The following is a 21015-nucleotide window of genomic DNA, read 5'->3' as shown; positions in this document are numbered from 1 at the left end:
GGTAAATACTATTCAACAGACTACAATCATAATTCCAAACTAAATCACATTTTTTTGAAATGATTTTTAGCAGTTTTGGAATGATTTCACTTTACTTTTTCCAAGCAATTTACTTCTTCCACTGATAAGATCATTATTTTCAAGAAATATTGCAGAATGACATAGTTTTGGTTTCTCTCTTGCAACACATTTTCTTGCAAATTGTTTTTTAATATTGCCCATTGACATAGAAAACAAACCAGTCAGCACTCAGTTCCCCAAGCGAAGATGCTTGGATCAGAACAGTGCTGGGGGATAACTCTTGAGTTCAGCAAGAAGAGGTGGGCAGTGAAAAACCTTTTGCAGCTTTTGAAATAGGCTTACTTCTCTTCTGAGGCTCCAAGAATCATGAACATATTTAGACATCCAAGCCAGTGAAATTATGAGAATAAAAAAAATCATTTGATCACCAGATGACCATGATACAATTGCAACTGGAATTAAGTTACAAAATAATTATGCAGAACTTCACACAAAAACAGCTCCTACCTAAAGTTACTTCTTGTAAGCCTCATTACATTTTTGTGAAGCACAGCTAGGTTTGCAGGAAGAGTTTGGCTTATCATGTGTCTGTCTGTATTATGTTAAAGTCTTATACTTTATCAGAAATGAGGTCCAAGCATGAACCTGGCTTGAAAAGCTAGCAGCAGTAGTCATGAAACATATCAATAAATTAAAAGGCTTTCACAGAACAAGATTCAGCTAAACCTCTTACATACAAAATACAGCTAGTGAAATACAAGTCTTTAATGTTGAGTTATGAGGGGGAGGAAAAAATTTAAAAAAATAGAAAACTCTTTCCATACCTGGGTGTCAAGGCAAGATGTAACACTGTATAATGCCATAATATGAGCAGTCACTGGAGGACAGATATTCCAGAAATAGTGATATTTGGGGATCTTGGAATTATGACCAAGAGATGAAAATACTGTATCAAAAGGCATGCATATAATCACTGTGTGCATTCAGTGAGTGAGCTGTGACCTAAGCAGAGACCTAACACGACAATGAGGCAGTGTTCCAGGGTATCCATTAAAATCAGCGTGGGCGACTACATGTTGATTAAACCTTCAGAGGCAGCAAAATGCGGGCATAGCGCCATGTCTGGATTTTGCAGCTGTTTTATGATCCTCTTGCGGAATTTCTCCCTCACACGATTAAATTCCATTATGTCCATGGGATCTTCTTCAATCCAAAACTTGTGAAATTCATGCATCAAATAGCCTGTTAGAGATAAGGCAGTGATAAGAGCACAAGAGATAAAGGTTCTTAAACATATTAAACAACCATCCTGAATGAGTTAGACCAAAATCACAGAACCCATGGAGCTCAAAGAAACTCAAAATTTAGCAAATAAGACTATTTAAGATTATTTTGGGGTTGGAGGGTAGCTTGGTGTTAGAGTCACTTGCTTAGTATGCTTGAGGATGTGGGGTTTGATAATCAGCACATCAAAAAAAAAATTCTTTATTCTTTAAGACCAGTGAAGCAGAAGCTAGCAATTGGTTAAGATTTTTACAGTTGGTCTTAGAATTATTCTCAATTTCAGGAAGCAGGAAGACAAATCAGTTCTGCCATCTCTTGAATATGGATCACATGGGGAATATATTCTGAAAGGCCAACAGTGACTACTTCATCCTTCTCCTCCTAATTAAATTAATATAATGGTTCAATTTTTCAAAATTACTCTGCTCCACCTTTTCTGTTTTGACTTTTGATTTAACTGCATTTTAAATTACCCTGACAAATCAAACAAATGCATTTTGACAATCTATTATGAGACAATAAGAATGGTAAATCAACTCTGAACAACCCAGACTGGTCATTAAACTATGTGAAATTGATAATAAGACTTCCTTGCTCTGAAACATAATTTCATATTCAAATCAAAAATGTTATCTATGAATGATCTGGAGTGGGAAAATTTTGGAAAAAATGTGAAGTCCTTGATACAAGAATCTATTGTGTCTGTTTCCCATAGTGCCCCCTCCCCTCCACCACATTTAAAATTGAAATGTGGATTGTTTTTTTTTAAAGACAATTATAGGTATTTGTATGAAATAAATTCATTGCAAACTCTATCTTAGAAAAGATAGAAATCTATCTTAGAAAAGAGTATTTAAGGAAATAATCCTATCAAAACAAATATTACACAAGCTTTTTTGTTTGTTAACTTTAGAAAGTATTTGAAAACAGGAGCCAAGACTGGAGCAAGACACCTGGTTTAAATATCAGCTCTTTTACCTCTTTATGTGAACAGAAATGAAGAATCATATTAGAAAGAATATACTCAGTTTGAATATTAAAAAATTAACAACTTTTGTTTTTCTGGTAACTAGCAATGTATGGGAATCCTTTTGACAAAATTCCATAAACAGATTTTAAAAATCCTTATTCATATATATAATACAAATTAGAAGTAACCTCCCCCCAACATATATGGCCAGGTGTTGACCCACTTGTACTCTTGTTCCTCCCATCAATATTCTTCTCATTATTTTTGTTAGGTATGCTCATACATCCATAAGTACACGGTCTCTACACAAATATAGGACAGAGAGAGAGAGTATTTATTTTATGTTTCTTTTGGGTTCACTGTTCCATTTCTTTTAGGACTAGTCTGTCTTTGGGCTCTTCACATGCAGTAATTGACATGACTGCTTTTAACATTTCTGATAAGAGACACAATCCACCCTCACCCAACTGGCCCATGGTACACACACTAGGGCTGACTATCAGAAAATACTCAGATCAGCAGTATCAGTCACCTGGGAGCCATCTTCTCTGTCTGTGTTCATCTGATGCTTGGATTCCCCAAGGCAGCCCAAGGTGGCATCCAGGCTTGATGGTTCTATGGATGAGAAGCTTGTCTCTTAAAATGGTTCTCACATGGAGCCTAAAGCTTTAGGTTTTATGGAGCAAATTCAATCCTCAGTCAGATCCTTCAGATCCAAGTATCTGAAGTGTGCTTTATGCCCAGTGCTTATCTCATCTCCAGGCTGGGCATCCCTATTTCTCCTCACCATTTCTCACATACCCTGTTGGAGTTAATTTATCAGCCTGGTTGTTTTGGTGCACACCAAAGAGAAACTTGTTTCCTCTAACCTCAGTCTTATCCAATGAAAAGAAATCAATCATCTGCCCATTTCAGTGACTGAACAAATTCTTAAAATATCCCAGGAGTGATTTGGGGTACCAAACTTGCAATTCATTAAGAATCCTGTGTTACTAAAGTTTGAGAACCTATGGTCTAGAAGATGACATCTTTTTAAGTTTCCTTGGCTTCCTTCTAAATATTAAGATTTCTATGGTTCTAAAAGAAATCTATGATAATGTATAATTTCTTCTCTTAGTATATAAAATACGCATAATTTTCCTGACTGGTTTTTGAGCTCAAATAAACATACCTGAGCTATTTTGCATGGAAAGTCAAGTTTCTAATACTATGAATTAAAAATGTCCATGATGTATCTCATTAATATCTTATGAGTGACAGCATCTTTACTCCTGTTGACAATGATAAATACGTACCGTGAAAAGTCATCTTTTAAAAATTTTATTTTTAATTGCACTATTTATAGGGTACAATGTAATAATTTAATACATGTATACAGTGTGGAATGATCAAATTAGTGTACATAGCATTTCCATTGCAAATGTTTATCATCATCTTTTAATAATTCATTTTTCTGCAACATACATAAAAATGTTCATTCTTCTATAATATGTAGATATATTTGGCAAATACTCTAAAGATGATGTAATGTGGCACAGAGTTCTAAAATAACGCAGTTCCATTTAGTTTGTTTAATAATGCTTTCATTTACAGTATCTTTTATATATTATATATATTTTTAAGTTGTCGTTGGACCATTTATTTTATTTATATGCAGTGCTGAGAAATGAACCCAGTGCCTCACACAGGCCAGGCAAGCACTCTACTGCTGAGCTATAACCCCAGCCCAGCTCCATTTAGTTTCCCCTGTTTTCTATCTTATGCACAATTACAGAACAACATCTTGGAAGTTTTAAAAAATTGGCTAGATGAAGTGGTTCATATATGATACCATTCTCATGATACCTCCTCTTAAGGCTACAAATTCAAACTGTAGAGCTTGTAGACAGATTCCCTGGGATTCTCTCTATTCATTAGAAAAGCAATTAGAGATCATATAACATGATTGTAATAAAAATGCAGAAATGGTGGCCCAGAATCCCAGGTACATATTACAGTCATAAAATTCTTCTCATTTTATATAACATGGGGTGTTCAAAAATTCATTTGGCAAATTGGTCAGGTAATCCATCCTCCAATTACAAATATGTAACAGATACAACATTAGGTACTGAGGATGAAGAGAAAGGTCGAGTTCTGTGTTTCCTAATTTCTCAGTCTCCTGGAGAGAGGGAGACAGGTATGCAATTTCCGCTGATGATCTGTTAGCTCAGGGTAGGCGATGGAGATTTTATATCTCTATTTCACACCAGAGGACACTGGGCTTAGATAAGATTCTTGAATGGTTCATAGTTACACAATGACAGCAGGAAATCAGGACCACAAACCAGTTGATTTCCCACAGCTGCAACAGCCAGCCTTTCCTGTGCATTCTGTTCCTCTGGTTCTTATTCTTATTGAATAGTTCTTCTTCTGAAGGTCAAAGAAAAGACAATTCCTTTTCCTCTTCCGGCCATTGTGTGTTCCTTTGCTCACTAGCCTAACCTCACTCCATTTCAATGGGGGCTGTGTGTTCAGTAGAGCTTTAGATTGAATGCAGTTTTTGTAACATAGTCCCTTGGCAGTGCAGTGTTCACGGAATAATGCTGTGAAGTCATAATGATGGAGCCATTATGTTCTTATATTCTTCCACCTAGATGAAATACTTATTTTGAATACTAATTTGGCTTTCCATCTCAAGCCTGCAGCAAATTTATTGCTGCTTCAATGTGTCTTGGTTTTGCTTCACTGCATTGGGTTAGTAGAGAGCAGAGACGTGTGCAAGGACACAGGTAATTACAAAAATATTACAGAGGAGACGTGCAGAACTGATCATAGTTGGTGAAGGAATAATGAAGCTAGGGCACAGTTTGCTTCCTCTAAAGACTCCCCAGTTCCTCTGCCTATGAGCCAATCCACAGGGAACTGCTGCTGTTTCCAAAACCTGAGAAGTGCCTTGGGAAATAAGTAATCCTATGGCATGCTTACTCATCTGCTCTGGGACTCTCAGAAACATTTCAAACCAGGACAAGGCTAAAATTTTCCAGATCATATAGTGTCCCCTTCCCCCTATAAAGAACATTGCCCAATATTGTAGCTTCCTTTCCATTCACCCATCCATTCACCCATGCATCCAATAAATAGTTACTCAGTGTTTACTCTGTACGAGGTTCTGTGCTGAGGGTATGGCAGTGGACAAAACAGAAATGCTATTTCTCTATAATTTTAACTTTGATTATTTTCCCGGGAAATGCCCTTCACTGTGTGGCACTGATTTTCTTCCTCAATGCTGATGAATTTCAAATCTGTAGCTTGTGCCATTCAGATTCTTCGGAGCTCCAGAGCCTTATATTAGAATATCCATTCTGTAGCTCTACATGGATTTCACTCTGCTTGTCTAAAATTAAACTCATTTTATTTTCCCTCAGAATTTCCCTTATTTCCATAAAGAGCATGGAAAACACAGAATAGGCTAAGTGTAATGGACTAAGGAAATGTAGCATGAGGTTTTATTTAGCTACATGTTCATGCTCTTTAATGTGGCCTTCAAAGCTCTTTGAGATCTGGCCCCATTCTACTCTAATATTCCCAGTATCACCTCTAGTCACACTCTGTCTCCTCCCCGACACTCTCTGCTCTACTACTTGATTCCACTTTCTTCGGTTTTGTGACCTTTGCCCTGCCACTTCCTCTGGCCCAACCACTCAGCTACTATTGCTTTATTTTCTGCCACTCGTCCTTCAGGTCTCATTGAAAGTGGCAGTTGCTTCAGGGAGCTTTCCTTAATTCCCAGACTTAGTGAACTAGGAAAGCCATAGGTATTTGCAATTTTTAAAAACTAGCTTTACTTTCTCAATCACAAAAGTCTTGCCATAATGTTTTACTTCCTTGTTTAGATGTCTGTCTTTTTCCTCCCAGAACCTGATCTGCAGTAAAATCTCAATATTTGTTAGAGATGGTCAGAGTTATTACAGGAGTAAATATAATCATCCAATTGTCAAAATAGGAGCTGTAATGACATTATATGTGGGACTCACATTTTCTATGGACAAGTTATAAAGTATATGCATCTTTAAATTTCCTTTTAGTTTCTAACCTAAGTTACACATTCATATTGTTCAGAGTCAAATAGTTTAACAAGTCTAGTTTCAAAAAAAGAGAACAAAACAAAAATATTCCAGTTTCACTTGCCCTAATTCTTGCATTTCAACTCTTTGAGCTGATTATTTTGACTACTGACCTCTATAGTTCTAAATAACAAGGTTTCCATTGCTTGATATTTTTTAAACTCTTTTTTATAAGAGATGAAGACTTTGCTCCCTTTCACCCACCTAGACATATGACCATTTATTTTCTCATCTCTTCTTAGATTTTTTAACTGCCTTATTTCTTATTTGCTTAGTTTTCCACTTTAACCTTAAACCATCTCTAAAGTACGCCAATGTCCTCTTAATGTGCTTGAACGTGATAGATACTATATTTTTTATGGTATTGGGAATGGAACCCAGTGGTGCTTTACCACTAAGCCACATCCCCACTCCTTTTAATTTTTTATTTTGAGAAAGGGTATCAATAAATTGGTAAGGCTAGCCTCAAACTTGAAATCCTTCTTCCCCAGCCTCCAAGTTGCTGGGATTACAGGTATATGTCGCCATGCCTAAACAAAAAATGGTAGATAGTCTATCAGTTTTATATTCTGCAAAGAGTCTACCAGAGCCTTCTGTACCTGCTAAAATACAAATTTCTTTGAGCCTATTGCACAGACTTTATCTTGGGATTTCTCTTCACATTACCCTAAAAATCCCCTTCACTTCTCTCATGGGATAAATCCTGTCTTCTGGATCCATTTATTCATTTTAAGATTATTCTCAGGGCTGGGGATATAGCTTAGTTGGTAGAGGGTTTGCCTCCCATGCATAAGGCCCTGGTTTCAGTCCCCAACACCACACACACACACACAAAAAAATATTCTCTTGTTGTGTGGAATTACATCTATTAGGAACTTCCTGATAAAAGTACCAGAAAGTAAACTGTTCAAGATCTTGCATTTTAAAAAGTGTTTATTCTATTTCAGTATTTAACTGGTAAGTTAGATGGGGACTAGAATTATAAACTGGAAATCATATTCCCTTTATGTTTTCTTAAATATTTGCAGACATTATCCCATTGTCTTCTAGACTACAAGGTTGCTATTGAGAAGTCCAATGTCATCTCTAGTCCAAATTCTTCATATGACAACTTTGGAAGATTTCAAGATCATATCTTTCCAGTGTCATGATATTTCACAGTGGTATTTTGGTGTGGGTCTATTTTCATCCACTATGTTGGTGCTTAGTAGTTTAAATATGAAAGTCCATCCTTCAGTTCAGAAAATTTTTCTGATCTATTTCTTTGGTTCCCTTTCCTTTCTTTTCCTTTTTTCCAGGACCCCTGTTTTTCATCAATGCCTTTTTTTTTTTTTTTTTCTGGGCAAGGTTTTCAACCTTGTCTTGTAATCTTGGAGATTTCATTTCTGCTAAAACATAGATCTGGCAGTCAACTCAGGCTGTGTAGAGAGCTGTACTCTTGAGTGCTATGCCATGTGGGATCAGAGGGAGAGAGGCACTTGCAACTTCTTTAAGTCAGACCAGAAGCTGACACATTGAATATCATGCAAAGCTGGAAAAAGTAAAATTCATGAAACCTAAAAATATGAGTGTAGTTTCTGAGTGAGAAAGTAATCTGTTTTAGTCAGATTTTTTTTTTTTTTTGTCACTGTGATCAAAAGACCTGACAAGAACCACATAGAGGAGGAAAAGTTTATTTTGGCTCATGGTTTCAGAGATTCAGTCCATGATTGGCTAACTTCACAGCTCATCATAACAGAAGGGTGTGGCACAGGCAAGCAGCTCAGGTTATGGCAACTGAGTAGCAGAGAGAGAGAACTCTGTTCACCAGGAACAAAATGTAAACCCCAAGGTCATGCCCCCAATGACCCACTTCTTCTAGTCACACCCTATCTGCCTATAGTTACCACCCAGTTAACCCACATCAGAAGATTGATCCACTTGATTAGGTTGCAGTTCTCATGATATAATGAGTCATCTCTGAGTATTTCTGCCATGAGTGGGGGATATCAAATAAAAAATTCACAACCAAATAAAAAATTCAAAACCAAAGGAAGGAGTTCAAAGGGCCCAAAGCAGCACAAAGATTTCTCAGCTTTGATCCTTTTCTGGAGTGCTCTATAGACACTTGTATTGATAATTAAATGACAGAACACTTACAGAACGTTTGTTGGAAGTGAGACAATGTTGGAGCTTCTGGAGCGATGTTGTAGAAGTGGGTTTTTAGTGCTCCACTGACCAGTAGATTATATGCCAGATCAGTTATATTGATGCCCACAATTGCAAATGAGTACCTGTGAAGTGAAAACCACAAAACCAATAGTGTTGCATATATGGGAAATAAGCATTTTAATGATAACCTGGGTTTTCTATTCCTATTACATTATCAGAGTGGCAAATTGCTCTTTCTTTTCCACCCTATCAAAACCTTGACTTTTATAATTGATCATAAGGTTTAAATAATGCATACCCAAAGAGTTGAGAGTTCATATGGTTTGACTTGGTAATTCTACTTCCAAAATATCCAAAGTGGCCTGGCACGGTGGCACACACCTGTAATCCCAGTGTCTCAGGAGGCTGAGACAGGAGGATCACGAGTTCAAAGCCAGCCTCAGCAATAGCAAGGTGCTAAGGAACTCAGCGAGATAATAAAATACAAAATTGGGCTGGGGATATGGTTCAGGGGTTGAGTGCCCCTGAGTTCAATCCCTGGTACCCCCCCCCGCCAAGATAAATAAATAAAAATTTTAAAAGCCCAAAATATACAAAGTGGGCAAATCTTTATACACAAAGATATTAATCACAGCATTATTTATAATAGCAAAATGTGAAAACTATTCAAATATCCTAAAAAAAGATGACTAGAGAAATAGATTACAGTAATCTCATATACCATATTACAGCTAACTAAAACTATATTTTTAAATACTATTTAAGCAGGATATAAAACTTTATGTATTTAACAAGCCAAGTTTAAAATATATACAAATGTGCATGAAAAAAAGGCTAGAATGAAATGCCACAAAATATTAATATGGGTACACAAGAATAATAAGATCAGGGTGATATTTTGGTTTACTTTCTATGCTTCAGAATAAATCATATATCATTTAAGTGAGAAAAATTTAAATAAGCATATTATCACAAAATGTATTTTATAGTCCCTTTTCTATATGCCTATTTAAAATGAAAGGAGAAATAAGTTTTAAATCCTCTTTCTTATTACAAACCTGCACAAAAATATTTTTGGATGAAATGGGCATTTTAAAAGAGTTTCTAAAGTAAAATTTTATCTAATAAGTTCAATACTTGGTAAAAATCCTTCAAAGAAAGCTACCAAATCAAATTCTAAGTGGTGATTTCTAAAAATCCCTCCCATACAGTTATAACTATCTAAACCTCATCAGTTGGTTCCAAAGTGATATAATGAAGTCATAGAAATAAATCCCAACACATATAAATGGTCCTTTTTAAAATTCAACAGGCTTACATATTTCTATCAGGACAAGTGGAATTCCATCCTTGTCACCTTTCACAGCACTCTTGGGGCACTTTTGCTCTGTTTGTGGTTTAGTCTGTCATTCTTTGTGTATGAAATTCCATACTCACCCAATTGCTTTATCCATCCTTTTCTTCTCCCATTCTGTTTTGCTGAATTTGCTGAATAAATGAATGAATAAATAACATTTAATCCTTTATGGGTTCTTGCTTTCTTTTACTGCTTATGTTAAAGTAGCTAACTGTATGCAGAGAAGTCTAGAACTTGAATCAGTTCGAGTATTGTCAACTTCTAAAGCAACAGTGAAAGACAGCCTTAAAGGCCAAACATTAAGTACTCCTTTATACCTTGTCATTACTTATCAAGTACTCCTCCTCCGAAAGTTTGCCTGGCATCTCTTTTCCCCTAAACAGAGGTTGCTTTACACACTCATGTTTCTTCACCGAATTTTGTTGGGTTTTCATCTCATGGTATTCATCCTGCCCAGCCCTATATGTGATGCCTGGTTCACAGTAGGTGCCGAATAAATGTTAGTAAGTAAATGATTGAGTTAGGAAAAGAAGGAAAGAAGAAAGGAGGGGGAAGGAAGAAGAAGGGGAAGAGGGAGAAAAGACAGTAGATAAGTTTTAAAAAATTCTGTTCTCCAAGTGCGATGATACTTCTTCTAATTGAGCTCCATTTTAATCTATTTTATAATTTGAGATCCTGAATATGACTGTTTGAAGAATTTTCTGAAAATCCTGCCTTACATTCTATTATTTTGCATACTGTGTATCTGCCCCTTCCCAACAACATCTTGTAGGCAGAACAATGTTCCACTCTTCTTCATGAATGATGTAACCTTCTTTCAGTGTTTTATGCTGAAAACTGACATTAGCACTGAAATGAAATAAAATGTAAAAACTAAAGACGTGAATACTTAGCTTCTGTCTAAGCAAAAGAAAGGAGAGTCCTCTCAAATACATGGCAAAACATGCAGATAATACACACAGCACACAACCACAAAAACATTAGGCAAAACTGATATTTAACTCTGTATGCTTTCTGGCTATGTAAATGACTGGCTATAATTAAAAATGACTGCTTTTAATTCATTTAAATATGCCATCTGTTTTTAAAGTATAACTTCTAACCAACAAACCAGTCAGCCAGAGAGGCTTCAGAAGATTTTTCCTTATAATACTCATATACAGCTGTGCAAGGTGGCATACACCTATAATCCTAGTGACTCAGGAGCCTGAAGCAAGAGGATTGTAAGTTTGAGGCCAGCCTCAGTAACTTAAAGACCCTGTCTCAAAATAAAATTGGTAAAAACATCCCTGGGTTCAATACCTAGTAACAAAACAAACAAGCAAACAGAAAAAAAAAACTCATTCAAATTAAAAAGAATTTTGTGTGAAATTTTAAAAAATTGTATGAGAATTTATGAGCATCATTTCCTCTTTAACAAAGTCTTTTTAGCACGTAGTGTCTCTGTTTGTTAAATTAAATCTTTATTTGCACTGGAAAGTATTGAAAAGGCCAATATCTTCCAATTATTTGATTATAGAATACAATCCTACAACCAACAACAAATGGGATCATTTTCTTCAGAAAAAATAAATCAACATAAAAGCTCACAGTCATAATTCTCCTTATAAACTGATTTACTTGTATCCCTCAAGTTCTTTCTAGACTCTAAAGGTAGATATTTAGGACAGCAGTAATACATCATGCCTGCTGAAAGACAGGAAAAGAACTTTCCCTAGTGTGTATGTTGACTTTTCACTGTTGAGCACCTGAAATATTCAGGGTCTGACAGAACCTATGTTGATATCATAATTGACTTCTTTCAGACATCACTGAAGAAGAATAGGAGTATTTTCAATACATTTTGATTTGTATCCAGTGACATTTACCATCAATCTGAAACAATAAATACACAAGCTTCCTCTATTCAATTGTATTGTAACTTGAGGGATAAAACATGGTAATTTTACAAATAATTTTTTTTTTAAAAAATTATAATTTTATCTTATGCTTAGTAAGCACAGGACACACTCACTAGTCTCTTCTTAAATGAGAGTAGTCACATAAACCTGCAAGTAATTCCTCTCTGATGGTGGATACAGGAGTTAACTATAAAGACTTTTTTTGAGAATGGTTCACAGACAAAAATCTCTTTCCAATGGTTAATCAAAAATATTTTAAGCTTGACATGAGTCAACACAGAAGAAGGGTGGTGCAGTTGGCACAAGCTCTTTTAAACAGATGTATGAATGCTGCTATAAAAGATGTAGGTGTTCAACCTGAAGACATATCCTATGTCAACACACATGCTACTTCCATACCATTGGGAGATGCTGCTGTAAACAAAGCCATCAAACATCTTTTTAAAGACCATGCATAGGCCCTTGCAGTTTCTTCAATGAAGGCAGCCACAGGACATCTTCCGGGAGCTGCCGAGGCAGCTGAGGCAGCTTTTGCTGCATCAGCTTGTAATTATCGAAATCTACAACCTACTTTAAACCTGGATTGCACAGAACCAGAATTTGATCTCAATTATGTTCTGCTAAAGGCACAGGATAGAAAACTGATAAATGATGTATTGTATCCCTCAAGTTCTTTCTAAACTAATACATTGTTTAGGTAAAGGGGTAAGGTCAAGCGTTCAAAAGGGTAAAGGGTTCAAAAGAGATAAAGGGTTCAAAACTTCCTTTGGTTTGGGGGGTACTAATGCAACATTTTGTATAGCTGGCATGTAGTCATTTTTAATTTAACAGTGGTTTTAAAAATGTTTTTAAAAATATTTTAAGCCTATTGTTACTTTCCAGACCACGAAGGGTTCATGTTTCTGGCTCGCACTTCTCTGGCACCAGAGAGCACACACAGACTCTCAGCCAATTTTAATTACAGAAATATCAATTCAGATGAAGTTACAACAGCTTGATTTTAACCATCTAACAAATCAAGAAAGAACAAAGCAATTTTAGTGTTTTCTTAAAATAAATAAAAATAGGTCTCTCATTCTTGAGCTAACCCACATTCCACCTGGAGTGTGCCTACCTTCACTTTTCACTTTCTAATAAAACTCTTCCTTCTTTTGCTAAATAAATGAAGCAAATGAATTTTCAGTCTTATAAAAGATTATAAATGTAAACCTAGGAAAGTGTAATGTAATTTCATGAACCTTCACCAAATGGGACTCTAATGAATACAATAAGGAGTGGGAGTCTAAGTCATCCTCTCCTGAATTTTGAGAAAGTTATGATAAAATTTTAGATTTGTTTAACCAACATGAACACTAATAACTAACCTGCCATCATGCTGAGGGAAAAAAAGTGATACAAAACCATGACTGCAAAATAGTGGAACTACTTATAAGAAGAGCAACTAATAACACACACAGACACACACATTAGCTGTTATATACAATCAAATCAGATACATAAAACAGAAGGGAAGATTTGCTCTATGTAATGAAATTCCCACATGAAATGTCCTTCCTGGGGTCAAGTGTTCCCCCTCGAGGTAAAGGGTTTAAAACTTCCTGAAACCGGGTACAGTCATGGCTATCAAAAGACACCTTGATATTTTCCATCAGGTTTGTCTAGTCAGATTTTCAGCTCATTAAGACACAGCCCCCAAATAATTAATTATAACAGATAAAAAGTTGAAAAATGTTTGCTTTTTGAACATTTTTCATAAATTTATATTTCCTTTAAAGTCTTACCACTAATCATTCTCAAATAAATAAAAGCAATAAAACATGAAAGCAAAGGGGAAAATACCTTATTTCATCCTTAGTGATATCCCTTCATGTAACGAATTAAAGAAAAACATTTAGAAAGGTAAATTAAAATGCAAATAAGTTAGAATCCTAAAATTTACAAAAAAATTAAAAAGCTTCAATAATTCCAGACTTCCTCAGTTGGTTTCTTACTTCATGACTTCTGTTCCTTCTTTCTCCCACCACACTTGCTTGTTTCTCTGAATTCTTTCTCCTAACCCTGAACTTCTTCCTTGCCTACCTCTCAATCTTCCTGGACCCAGTGACATTATCAGTCTCTTTAACTATATATCTTGCTTGAATGGTGCCACTTTCCATCCTAAATCCTGGAATAGTACCTGAATTTTTGCTCCTCCTATTCAGCATTTGTCAAAAGGGCTTGTTTGAGAGAACTTTAAATCTCATTCCTGGTGGGCTGACTCTCCTGATAATCTTTATCTACAGATCCATGTAAGAGGTCATCTTTACCTAATTCATAAAGCCTAATCCATCTTTTATTTTCAACAGTTACCTGCATTTTGGATGAAGAGAGTCAGAGAGGACCTGCTGAGCTGCTGTAGAATCCCTTTCTGCAAAATACCTGCAGTTGAAGAAAAACAAAGCAAAACAAAAGCCATAATTCTGTACCGGCAGAATAAATTCACTTTTATCCAGTTTGAGGATATTTTGAACTCAGAGATGGGTACTAGCATAAGATTATTACTAGTTTCAGCTCCTTTAGAGAACAGTTTTTTATAATAAGTGCCACCCCCCCACAATCTGACATGGCAGGGTGGTTGTGAAAGCCACAGTTTCTATGTGTCAACTAAGGCAATGTAAATTGCTGTGGGATTTAATTTGCAGAAAACATCTTTTAAAAAAGCATAAGAGATTGAGGTTCATTGGGATTTTCAGAGAAAAGGAAAAAGAAAGATTGCCCTGATGATTAAGACCCCACTCAGCCAGGTGCAGTGGTGCATGCCTGCTAAGGCAGGAGGATTTCGAATTCAAACCCGGCCTTAGCAACAGCAAGGCACTAAGCAACTCAATGAGACCCTGTCTCTAAATAAAATACAAAATAGGGCTTGGGGATGTGGCTCAGTGGTTGAGTGTCCCTGAGTTAAACTGGGACTCTCCCCCCACCCCAAAAAAAGACCCCACTCAGCATGTACTTTTCTGCTCTGCTCCTCCTTCCCCTCCCTATAAAGGTCCATTATGTTCCTGGGTCCCCCAAGATGAAGCTGTGAGGATATAGCCCCTCCATCTTCTTCTGGGCTGGCCCTTGAATAAACCTGATTCCTTCCTGCCAACTCTGGTTTCCTGAGTATTGGCCTTTGAGCAGCAGCAGCACAGACCTGGTCCTGGTTACACTGTTCATATTTCTTTATCTAGTGTATCAAAACAATTCTCAAATAATAAGACAAACAACCTCACAGAGAATAATGGGCTGAATGGACCCTTCATCATTTACGTGAGTGCCAATCTTGTCTCATTTCATTTTCTTTTTAAAAAATGTTTTTATTTTTATTTGTTCTTTTTAGATATACATGACAGTAGACTGTTCATTTCACTTTCTTTAAAAAAATTTATTTTTTAGAAGTAGTTAGACATAATACCTTTATTTTATTTATTGATTTTTATGTGGTGCTGAGGATCAAACCCAGGGCCTTGCACGTGCTAGACCAGCGCTCAACCCCTCATTTCACTTTCTTTATGGTGGCTTGGCTCACAAAAATAATCAGTTTTAATATGTGAAAATTTTTAACCTTTTTTTTCAGTCAATACTTTTTTTTTGTCTGTCTGTAAGATATCCCACCTTACTCATGTATCTTAAAGATTTCCTCCAAAAGGTTAAAAAACCTTGTTTTTACTTTCAATTTTTAAATTGAGATGAGGCAGAGATTTAACTTTTATTTTTTCTAAACGGAAGGCAAATTGTCCCAGTTCCACTTGTTCAAAAACTCAGCCTTCAACAGTAGATTGTGACATCACCTTTGTCATTAAAGTCTGCTTTCTGTTCAGTCACTTTATATGATAATGTAGCATTTCAAACATTTTATAAGAGAATAGGTGATGATTAAACTTCCTAAATTTAAATCAAAAGGAAGAATCTAGGGAGAAAATGAGATGACACAAAAAGTGACTAAGGTTTCATTCCTTTTAAAAGTATATTACTCCCTCTCCTCACTAATAGGTTTGTGTCAAAAGACAGAAGAACTTATTCAAAAGGACTCTGTCTTGAAAAATAATGACTAGTGATAGCTGAATTTAATCATAAAAAATATTAAGTACAATTAGTCGGATCACAGTAAACATATAAAAGCACAGAGTTAAGAAGCAGTATTCTAAAAATAGAGAAAGGAAAAAAAATGTCAACCACTAACAAGGGAATGAAGACACCAACTTCCCACCTGAGAATTGGCAACTAAATAGAAAAATCAACCATCTCTCCACCTGTATTTTAGAGAAACCAAATAGCTATAGTTAATAAGAAAAACTTCTTACAGAATTCCAGGCAACAATTGTGGGAAGAATAGCAGTAGAAAGGCTTTTTTTTTTTTTTTTTTGCATAATAAATTAATTGGTTCAGCAAAAACCATGGAAGGAGGAAAGGCTGATGGGGGATATACAATACAGCCATCAGGCCATGACCCATCCCAGCACAAGGGCTGAGAGTGCTGGGATGACACAGACTCCTGCTGTGATGTCAACCTAAATCTCTTCAAGCTTTTCTGAATACCTCCAATTTTCAGGAAATTCAGGGATGGTTACAAATGCAAGCAGACAAATCTGGACCATGGGACATTTTACAGGACAATTGACCTGAAATCTTCTCCAAGTTAATGACAGAGGAGAAGAGGTGAAAGAGGGAACAGTGGAGAAGAGACTATTAATTTATAAAGACCCAAGGGACATATTCACTAAGTGCAATGCATAGGTCTTATATGGGACTGCATTTGAACAAAAACCCGCTGTAAAAGACATTTTTTTGAGCTGGGCGTGGTGGTGCATGCTTGTAATCCCAGTGGCTCCGGAGGCTGAGCAGAAGGATCAGCAAGTTCAAAGTCAGCCTCAGCAACAGCTAAGCGCTAAACAACCCAGTGAGACCCTGTCTCTAAATAAAATACAAAATAAGGCTGTGGATGTGGCTAGTGGTCAAGTGTCCCTGAGTTCAATCCCCATACCAAAAAATTTTAGAGAATTGGGCAATTTAAATATGGACTAGTTATACATTGTTAGCAGTAATAATGGTATTGTTGTTAATGGAATGCTGACACTTTTTAGAACTACCTATGGAAATACTGAATAAGATTGGATAGGTAATGGTCCCCAATTAGGGAATTTTTCAAATGTAAAGGCCATTCCATGAGAATGATCAGAAAAAATTCCAAATATTCCAATCAAACCTTTGTCCTGGGGTGGAGGTAGAAGGGTAGGTGTGCACAGAAGGGAGAGGGAACCTGAGTGGAGGTTACAGGAAAGTTCAAACTCAAGGTCTATAAATGCACAGCCAATTAGAAGGTCATGGGCAGAACCAATACCATTGGTACTTTTCCAATACCTGTTTTGCAAAGATTTTGACCATTAGCTTTTGTACTTTTCCAATACCTGATTGGCATAGATATAGATCAATCCCCCTACCCAGTAGCTGTATCAGCTCCTAGCCTAGTATGCTTAAGTGGCAACCCCTACTGGGTCCCCTCTCCCCCTGCAGGAGCGCTCTCTCTCTTTCTCTCTCTTTTCCGGTATGGGGATTGAAATCAGAGGCACTCAACCATTCTGAGCCACATCACCAGTCCTATTTTGAATTTATTTAGAGACAGGGTCTCACTGAGTTGCTTAGCACCTAGCTGTTGCTGAGCCTGGCTTTGAACTTGGTCATCCTCCTCCCAAGCCGCTGGAGTTACAGGCCTGCACCACTTGCACCTGGCTTTTTTCCTTTTCACTTGAATAAATCCTACTCTTTTTCCTTACTCTTCCTTGTCTGTGGATTTCATTCTTTGAATTCAAGATACAAGAACCCAGAAAGATGCCACTGGCAGGTGGATGGGATCTGCTGCAACACTACAGCAGCAGAGGCTGAAAATCCAGTTTCAATATGAGGGGTGAAATGACAAACAGTATAGGATTTTCATTAACATACTTCTGTCAGAAAAATAGGATTGCAAGTATTTCAAACCTTGACAATTAATGAATCTGAGTGGTCAACATAAGATGTTATAACATCTTCCTTATTTTTTGCATATGCTTAGAGTTTTCATAATAAGAAAATAAAAAATATATTTGACAACATTTTAAAAAAATATGTGAAGTCTGCTGAATTAGAAGAAGATGCTGGTAACTTTTTAAATTTTATCAATGTGAATTACCTTTGAGAGAACTTGAATGTTTTCTTGGACTTTTTGGGAAGTGACTTTTATAAACAGTAACTCCACTTTGTCATTTCAAAACATCACTCTAACATTCAATTATTCTTCATTTTACTTACTGCAAATTGTATAGTCCCAGAAGTCCCATTCCTCGAAAATCTGTCTTAGGATCGTCACCTTGGAAACCTATTTCACACCACTGCTTAGAAATGCGAGATTCCAGTGGAGTATTAGGCTTCAGGAATTTCCATAACTGAAGACAAAAGAAAAGGGAATTTCCCTGTTGATATGCACATGTAAATATCCTTTCCTACTGGTTTAGATCATGTAAACTACATTATGAGAAAGGAATTTGCAAAGCTGAATATGTGCAAATATATTATAATTAAAGATATGACCGTCTTTCAGTTATCTATAATAACAGGTCTCAAAGTATGGTAAAGTAAAGACTCCTTGGAGGTACCAAAGACCTTTTCAGCATAGGTAGTAAAAAACCAAAACCAAAACCACTATTCCCTAATAAAAGTAAAAGATTAGTTACCTTTTCACCCTCATCTCAGGAGTGCTCTGAAGGCAATAGAATGTGTACTTGTGTATTTTAGCATTTTAAACCTTCCTGACTTGATTTCTTAATGGAAATTAGGTAGGTGACAATCTCCCACAAAAAAAGCTCTTTGGAGTTCTCTAAAATATTCAAGAGTATAAATGGAAAGGGGAAATTTTGAAGCCATTTATTATTCATCTCCTCAGAAAGCACATTTCTAACATTAAATTAAGACATTTAGCTACATTGTTAACAAAAATAAAAGTGAAATTACTTGAGTTTCATTTATTAAGTTTTACCTATAACAGGAGTGAGTTACGTATTATTGTCTAGCTGAACAAAGGAATACCGGTGAAGTTCATGATTAAATCTCAAAGGATATTGTCATGTTTAAGAGTTACCGAAAAGAATATCAATTAAAATCAATTATATTCTAATGGAAAACATAAATTATAAACATTTTATACTCTTTACTGCCTACTAAACTAGTTTTATTTTTCTAAGTTTTCTATAGACAACCAGATTTAGCACATATCATTATGAGAGAGGGAGGGAGAGAGGGGGAGGTAAAGAGAGAGATTGAGACTTACAGTTATATAAATATATAATACTTAAATTATTCTTTATTTAGGGAACAGTAATACAAAATTACCTTTCTTTACAGTGAATTGTGCCATGTTACACAGTATAAACCATAATATTCAATGACAGAAAGTATGAACAAATAGAAATTTGCAGTTCGTTTTCCTTTTTTTAAAACTCATTTAAAATGGATTCACGACTTTATTCTATCATCTTCTCTATTTTTGTGTATGCTGAACATTTTTCACAATAAAAAGTTTTAAAAATTAAATTTTAAAAATTACATAGGTGTAGGTTGAAAGAACATTTAACGCCAGAATTTTTTGCTTATAATTGTAACTTAGTACCCACTGATCAACCTTTCCTCATCCTTCCCTCTCTTCCCCAGCCTCTAGTAGTCCCCAGTCTATTCTCAACTTATGTCAGATCAATGTTTGCAGATTCCACATGAGTGACATCATGCAGTACTTGTCTTTCTATGTCAGGTTTATTTACTTAACATAATGATCTCCATTTCTGTCCATGTTGTTGCTGATGACAGATTTCATTCTTTTTTATGGCTTAACAGTATTTCATTGGATATACGTCCCACACACTCTTTTATTTCTTCATCAGTTGATGGACACTTTAGTTGTTTCCACTTCTTGGCTATTGTGAATAGTCACAGTGAACATGAGAATGCAGATGTCTCTTTGACTGATTTCATTTTCTTTGGATATATACATTCTAGTGGGATTGCTGGATTATATGTTGGTTCTATTTTAATTTTTTGAAGAATCTCCATACGTTTTTTTCACATGGCTGTACCAATTTGCATTTCCATCAACACAGCATAAGTATTTCCTTTTTTTCCAGGTTTATGCCAGAACTTGTGCTTAAGTCTTTTTTAAAATTTTTTTTTAAATTCTAATCTGCTATATATGACAGTGGAATTCATTACAATTCATATAGAACACAACTTTTCATATCTCTGGTTGTATACAAAGTATATTCACACCATTTGTGTCTTTATACATGTACTTAGGGTAATGATGTCCATCTCATTCCAACATGTTTTTTACCCCCATACCCCTTCCTTTACCCTCCCACCCCTTTGCCCTATCATCTATTCTTCCCATGCTCCCCTTCCCTAACCCACTATGAATCAGCATCGTTATATCAGAGAAAATATTTGGTATTTGGTTTTTTGGGATTGGCTAACTTCACTTAGCATTATATTCTCCAACTCCATCCATTTACCTGCAAATGCCATGATTTTATTCTCTTTTATTGCTAAGTAATATTCCATTGTGTATATATACCACTTTTTTTTTTTTTATCCATTCATTTACTGAAGGGCATATAGGTTGGTTCCACAATTTAGCTATTGTGAATTGTGCTGCTACAAACATTGATATGGCTGTGTCCCTGTAGTATGCTGTTTTTAAGTTCTTTGGGTATAGACTGAGGAGAGGGATAGCTGGGTCAAATGGTGGTTCCATTCCCAGTTTTTCAAGGAATCTCTATACTGCTTTCCATATTGGTTGCACCAATTTGTAGTCCCATTAGCAATGTATGAGTGTGCCTTTTCCCCCACATCCTCGCCAACACTTATTGTTTGTATTCTTAATAGCTGCCATTCTGACTGGAGTGAGATGAAATCTTAGAGTAGTTTTGATTTGCATTTCTCTAATTGCTAGAGATGATGAATATTTTTTCATGTATTTGTTGACTGATTGTATATCCTCTTCTAAGAAGTGTCTTTTCAGGTCCTTGGCCCATTTATTGATTGGGTTATTTGCTTTTTTTGGTGTTTAGCTTTTCGAGTTCTTTATATACCCTAGAGATTAGTGCTCTATCTGATATGTGAGGGGTAAAGATTTGCTCCCAAAATGTAGGCTTTCTATTCATCTCACAGATTGTTTCTTTTTCT

The 21015-nt window shown here is 35.9% G+C and overlaps 1 protein-coding gene across 2 annotated transcripts in view; it reads right to left on the bottom strand.

Moving 5' to 3' along the window:
• Positions 1-1090: 1090 nt before the first annotated feature.
• Positions 1091-21015, bottom strand: part of Elmod1 (ELMO domain containing 1) — a 33548-nt gene continuing 13623 nt past the window's right edge. Inside the window, exons 5-10 of one of the 2 annotated variants that reach the window (XM_027930713.2) lie at positions 18097-18230; positions 14140-14208; positions 13630-13653; positions 9970-10020; positions 8521-8654; positions 1091-1263 (exon numbers count right to left, since the gene is read on the bottom strand). In XM_027930713.2, the coding sequence (XP_027786514.2) occupies positions 1091-1263; positions 8521-8654; positions 9970-10020; positions 13630-13653; positions 14140-14208; positions 18097-18230 (585 nt within the window). The remainder of the gene's footprint in view (positions 1264-8520; positions 8655-9969; positions 10021-13629; positions 13654-14139; positions 14209-18096; positions 18231-21015) is intronic. The other variant, XM_071617167.1, reaches the window with a different exon arrangement.

This window comes from Marmota flaviventris, chromosome 9 (genome assembly GCF_047511675.1).
Source record: "Marmota flaviventris isolate mMarFla1 chromosome 9, mMarFla1.hap1, whole genome shotgun sequence".
Classification (NCBI taxonomy): domain Eukaryota; kingdom Metazoa; phylum Chordata; class Mammalia; order Rodentia; family Sciuridae; genus Marmota; species Marmota flaviventris.
Note: the sequence above shows the minus strand (reverse complement) of the source record. Positions and strands in the feature narration are given on the sequence as shown.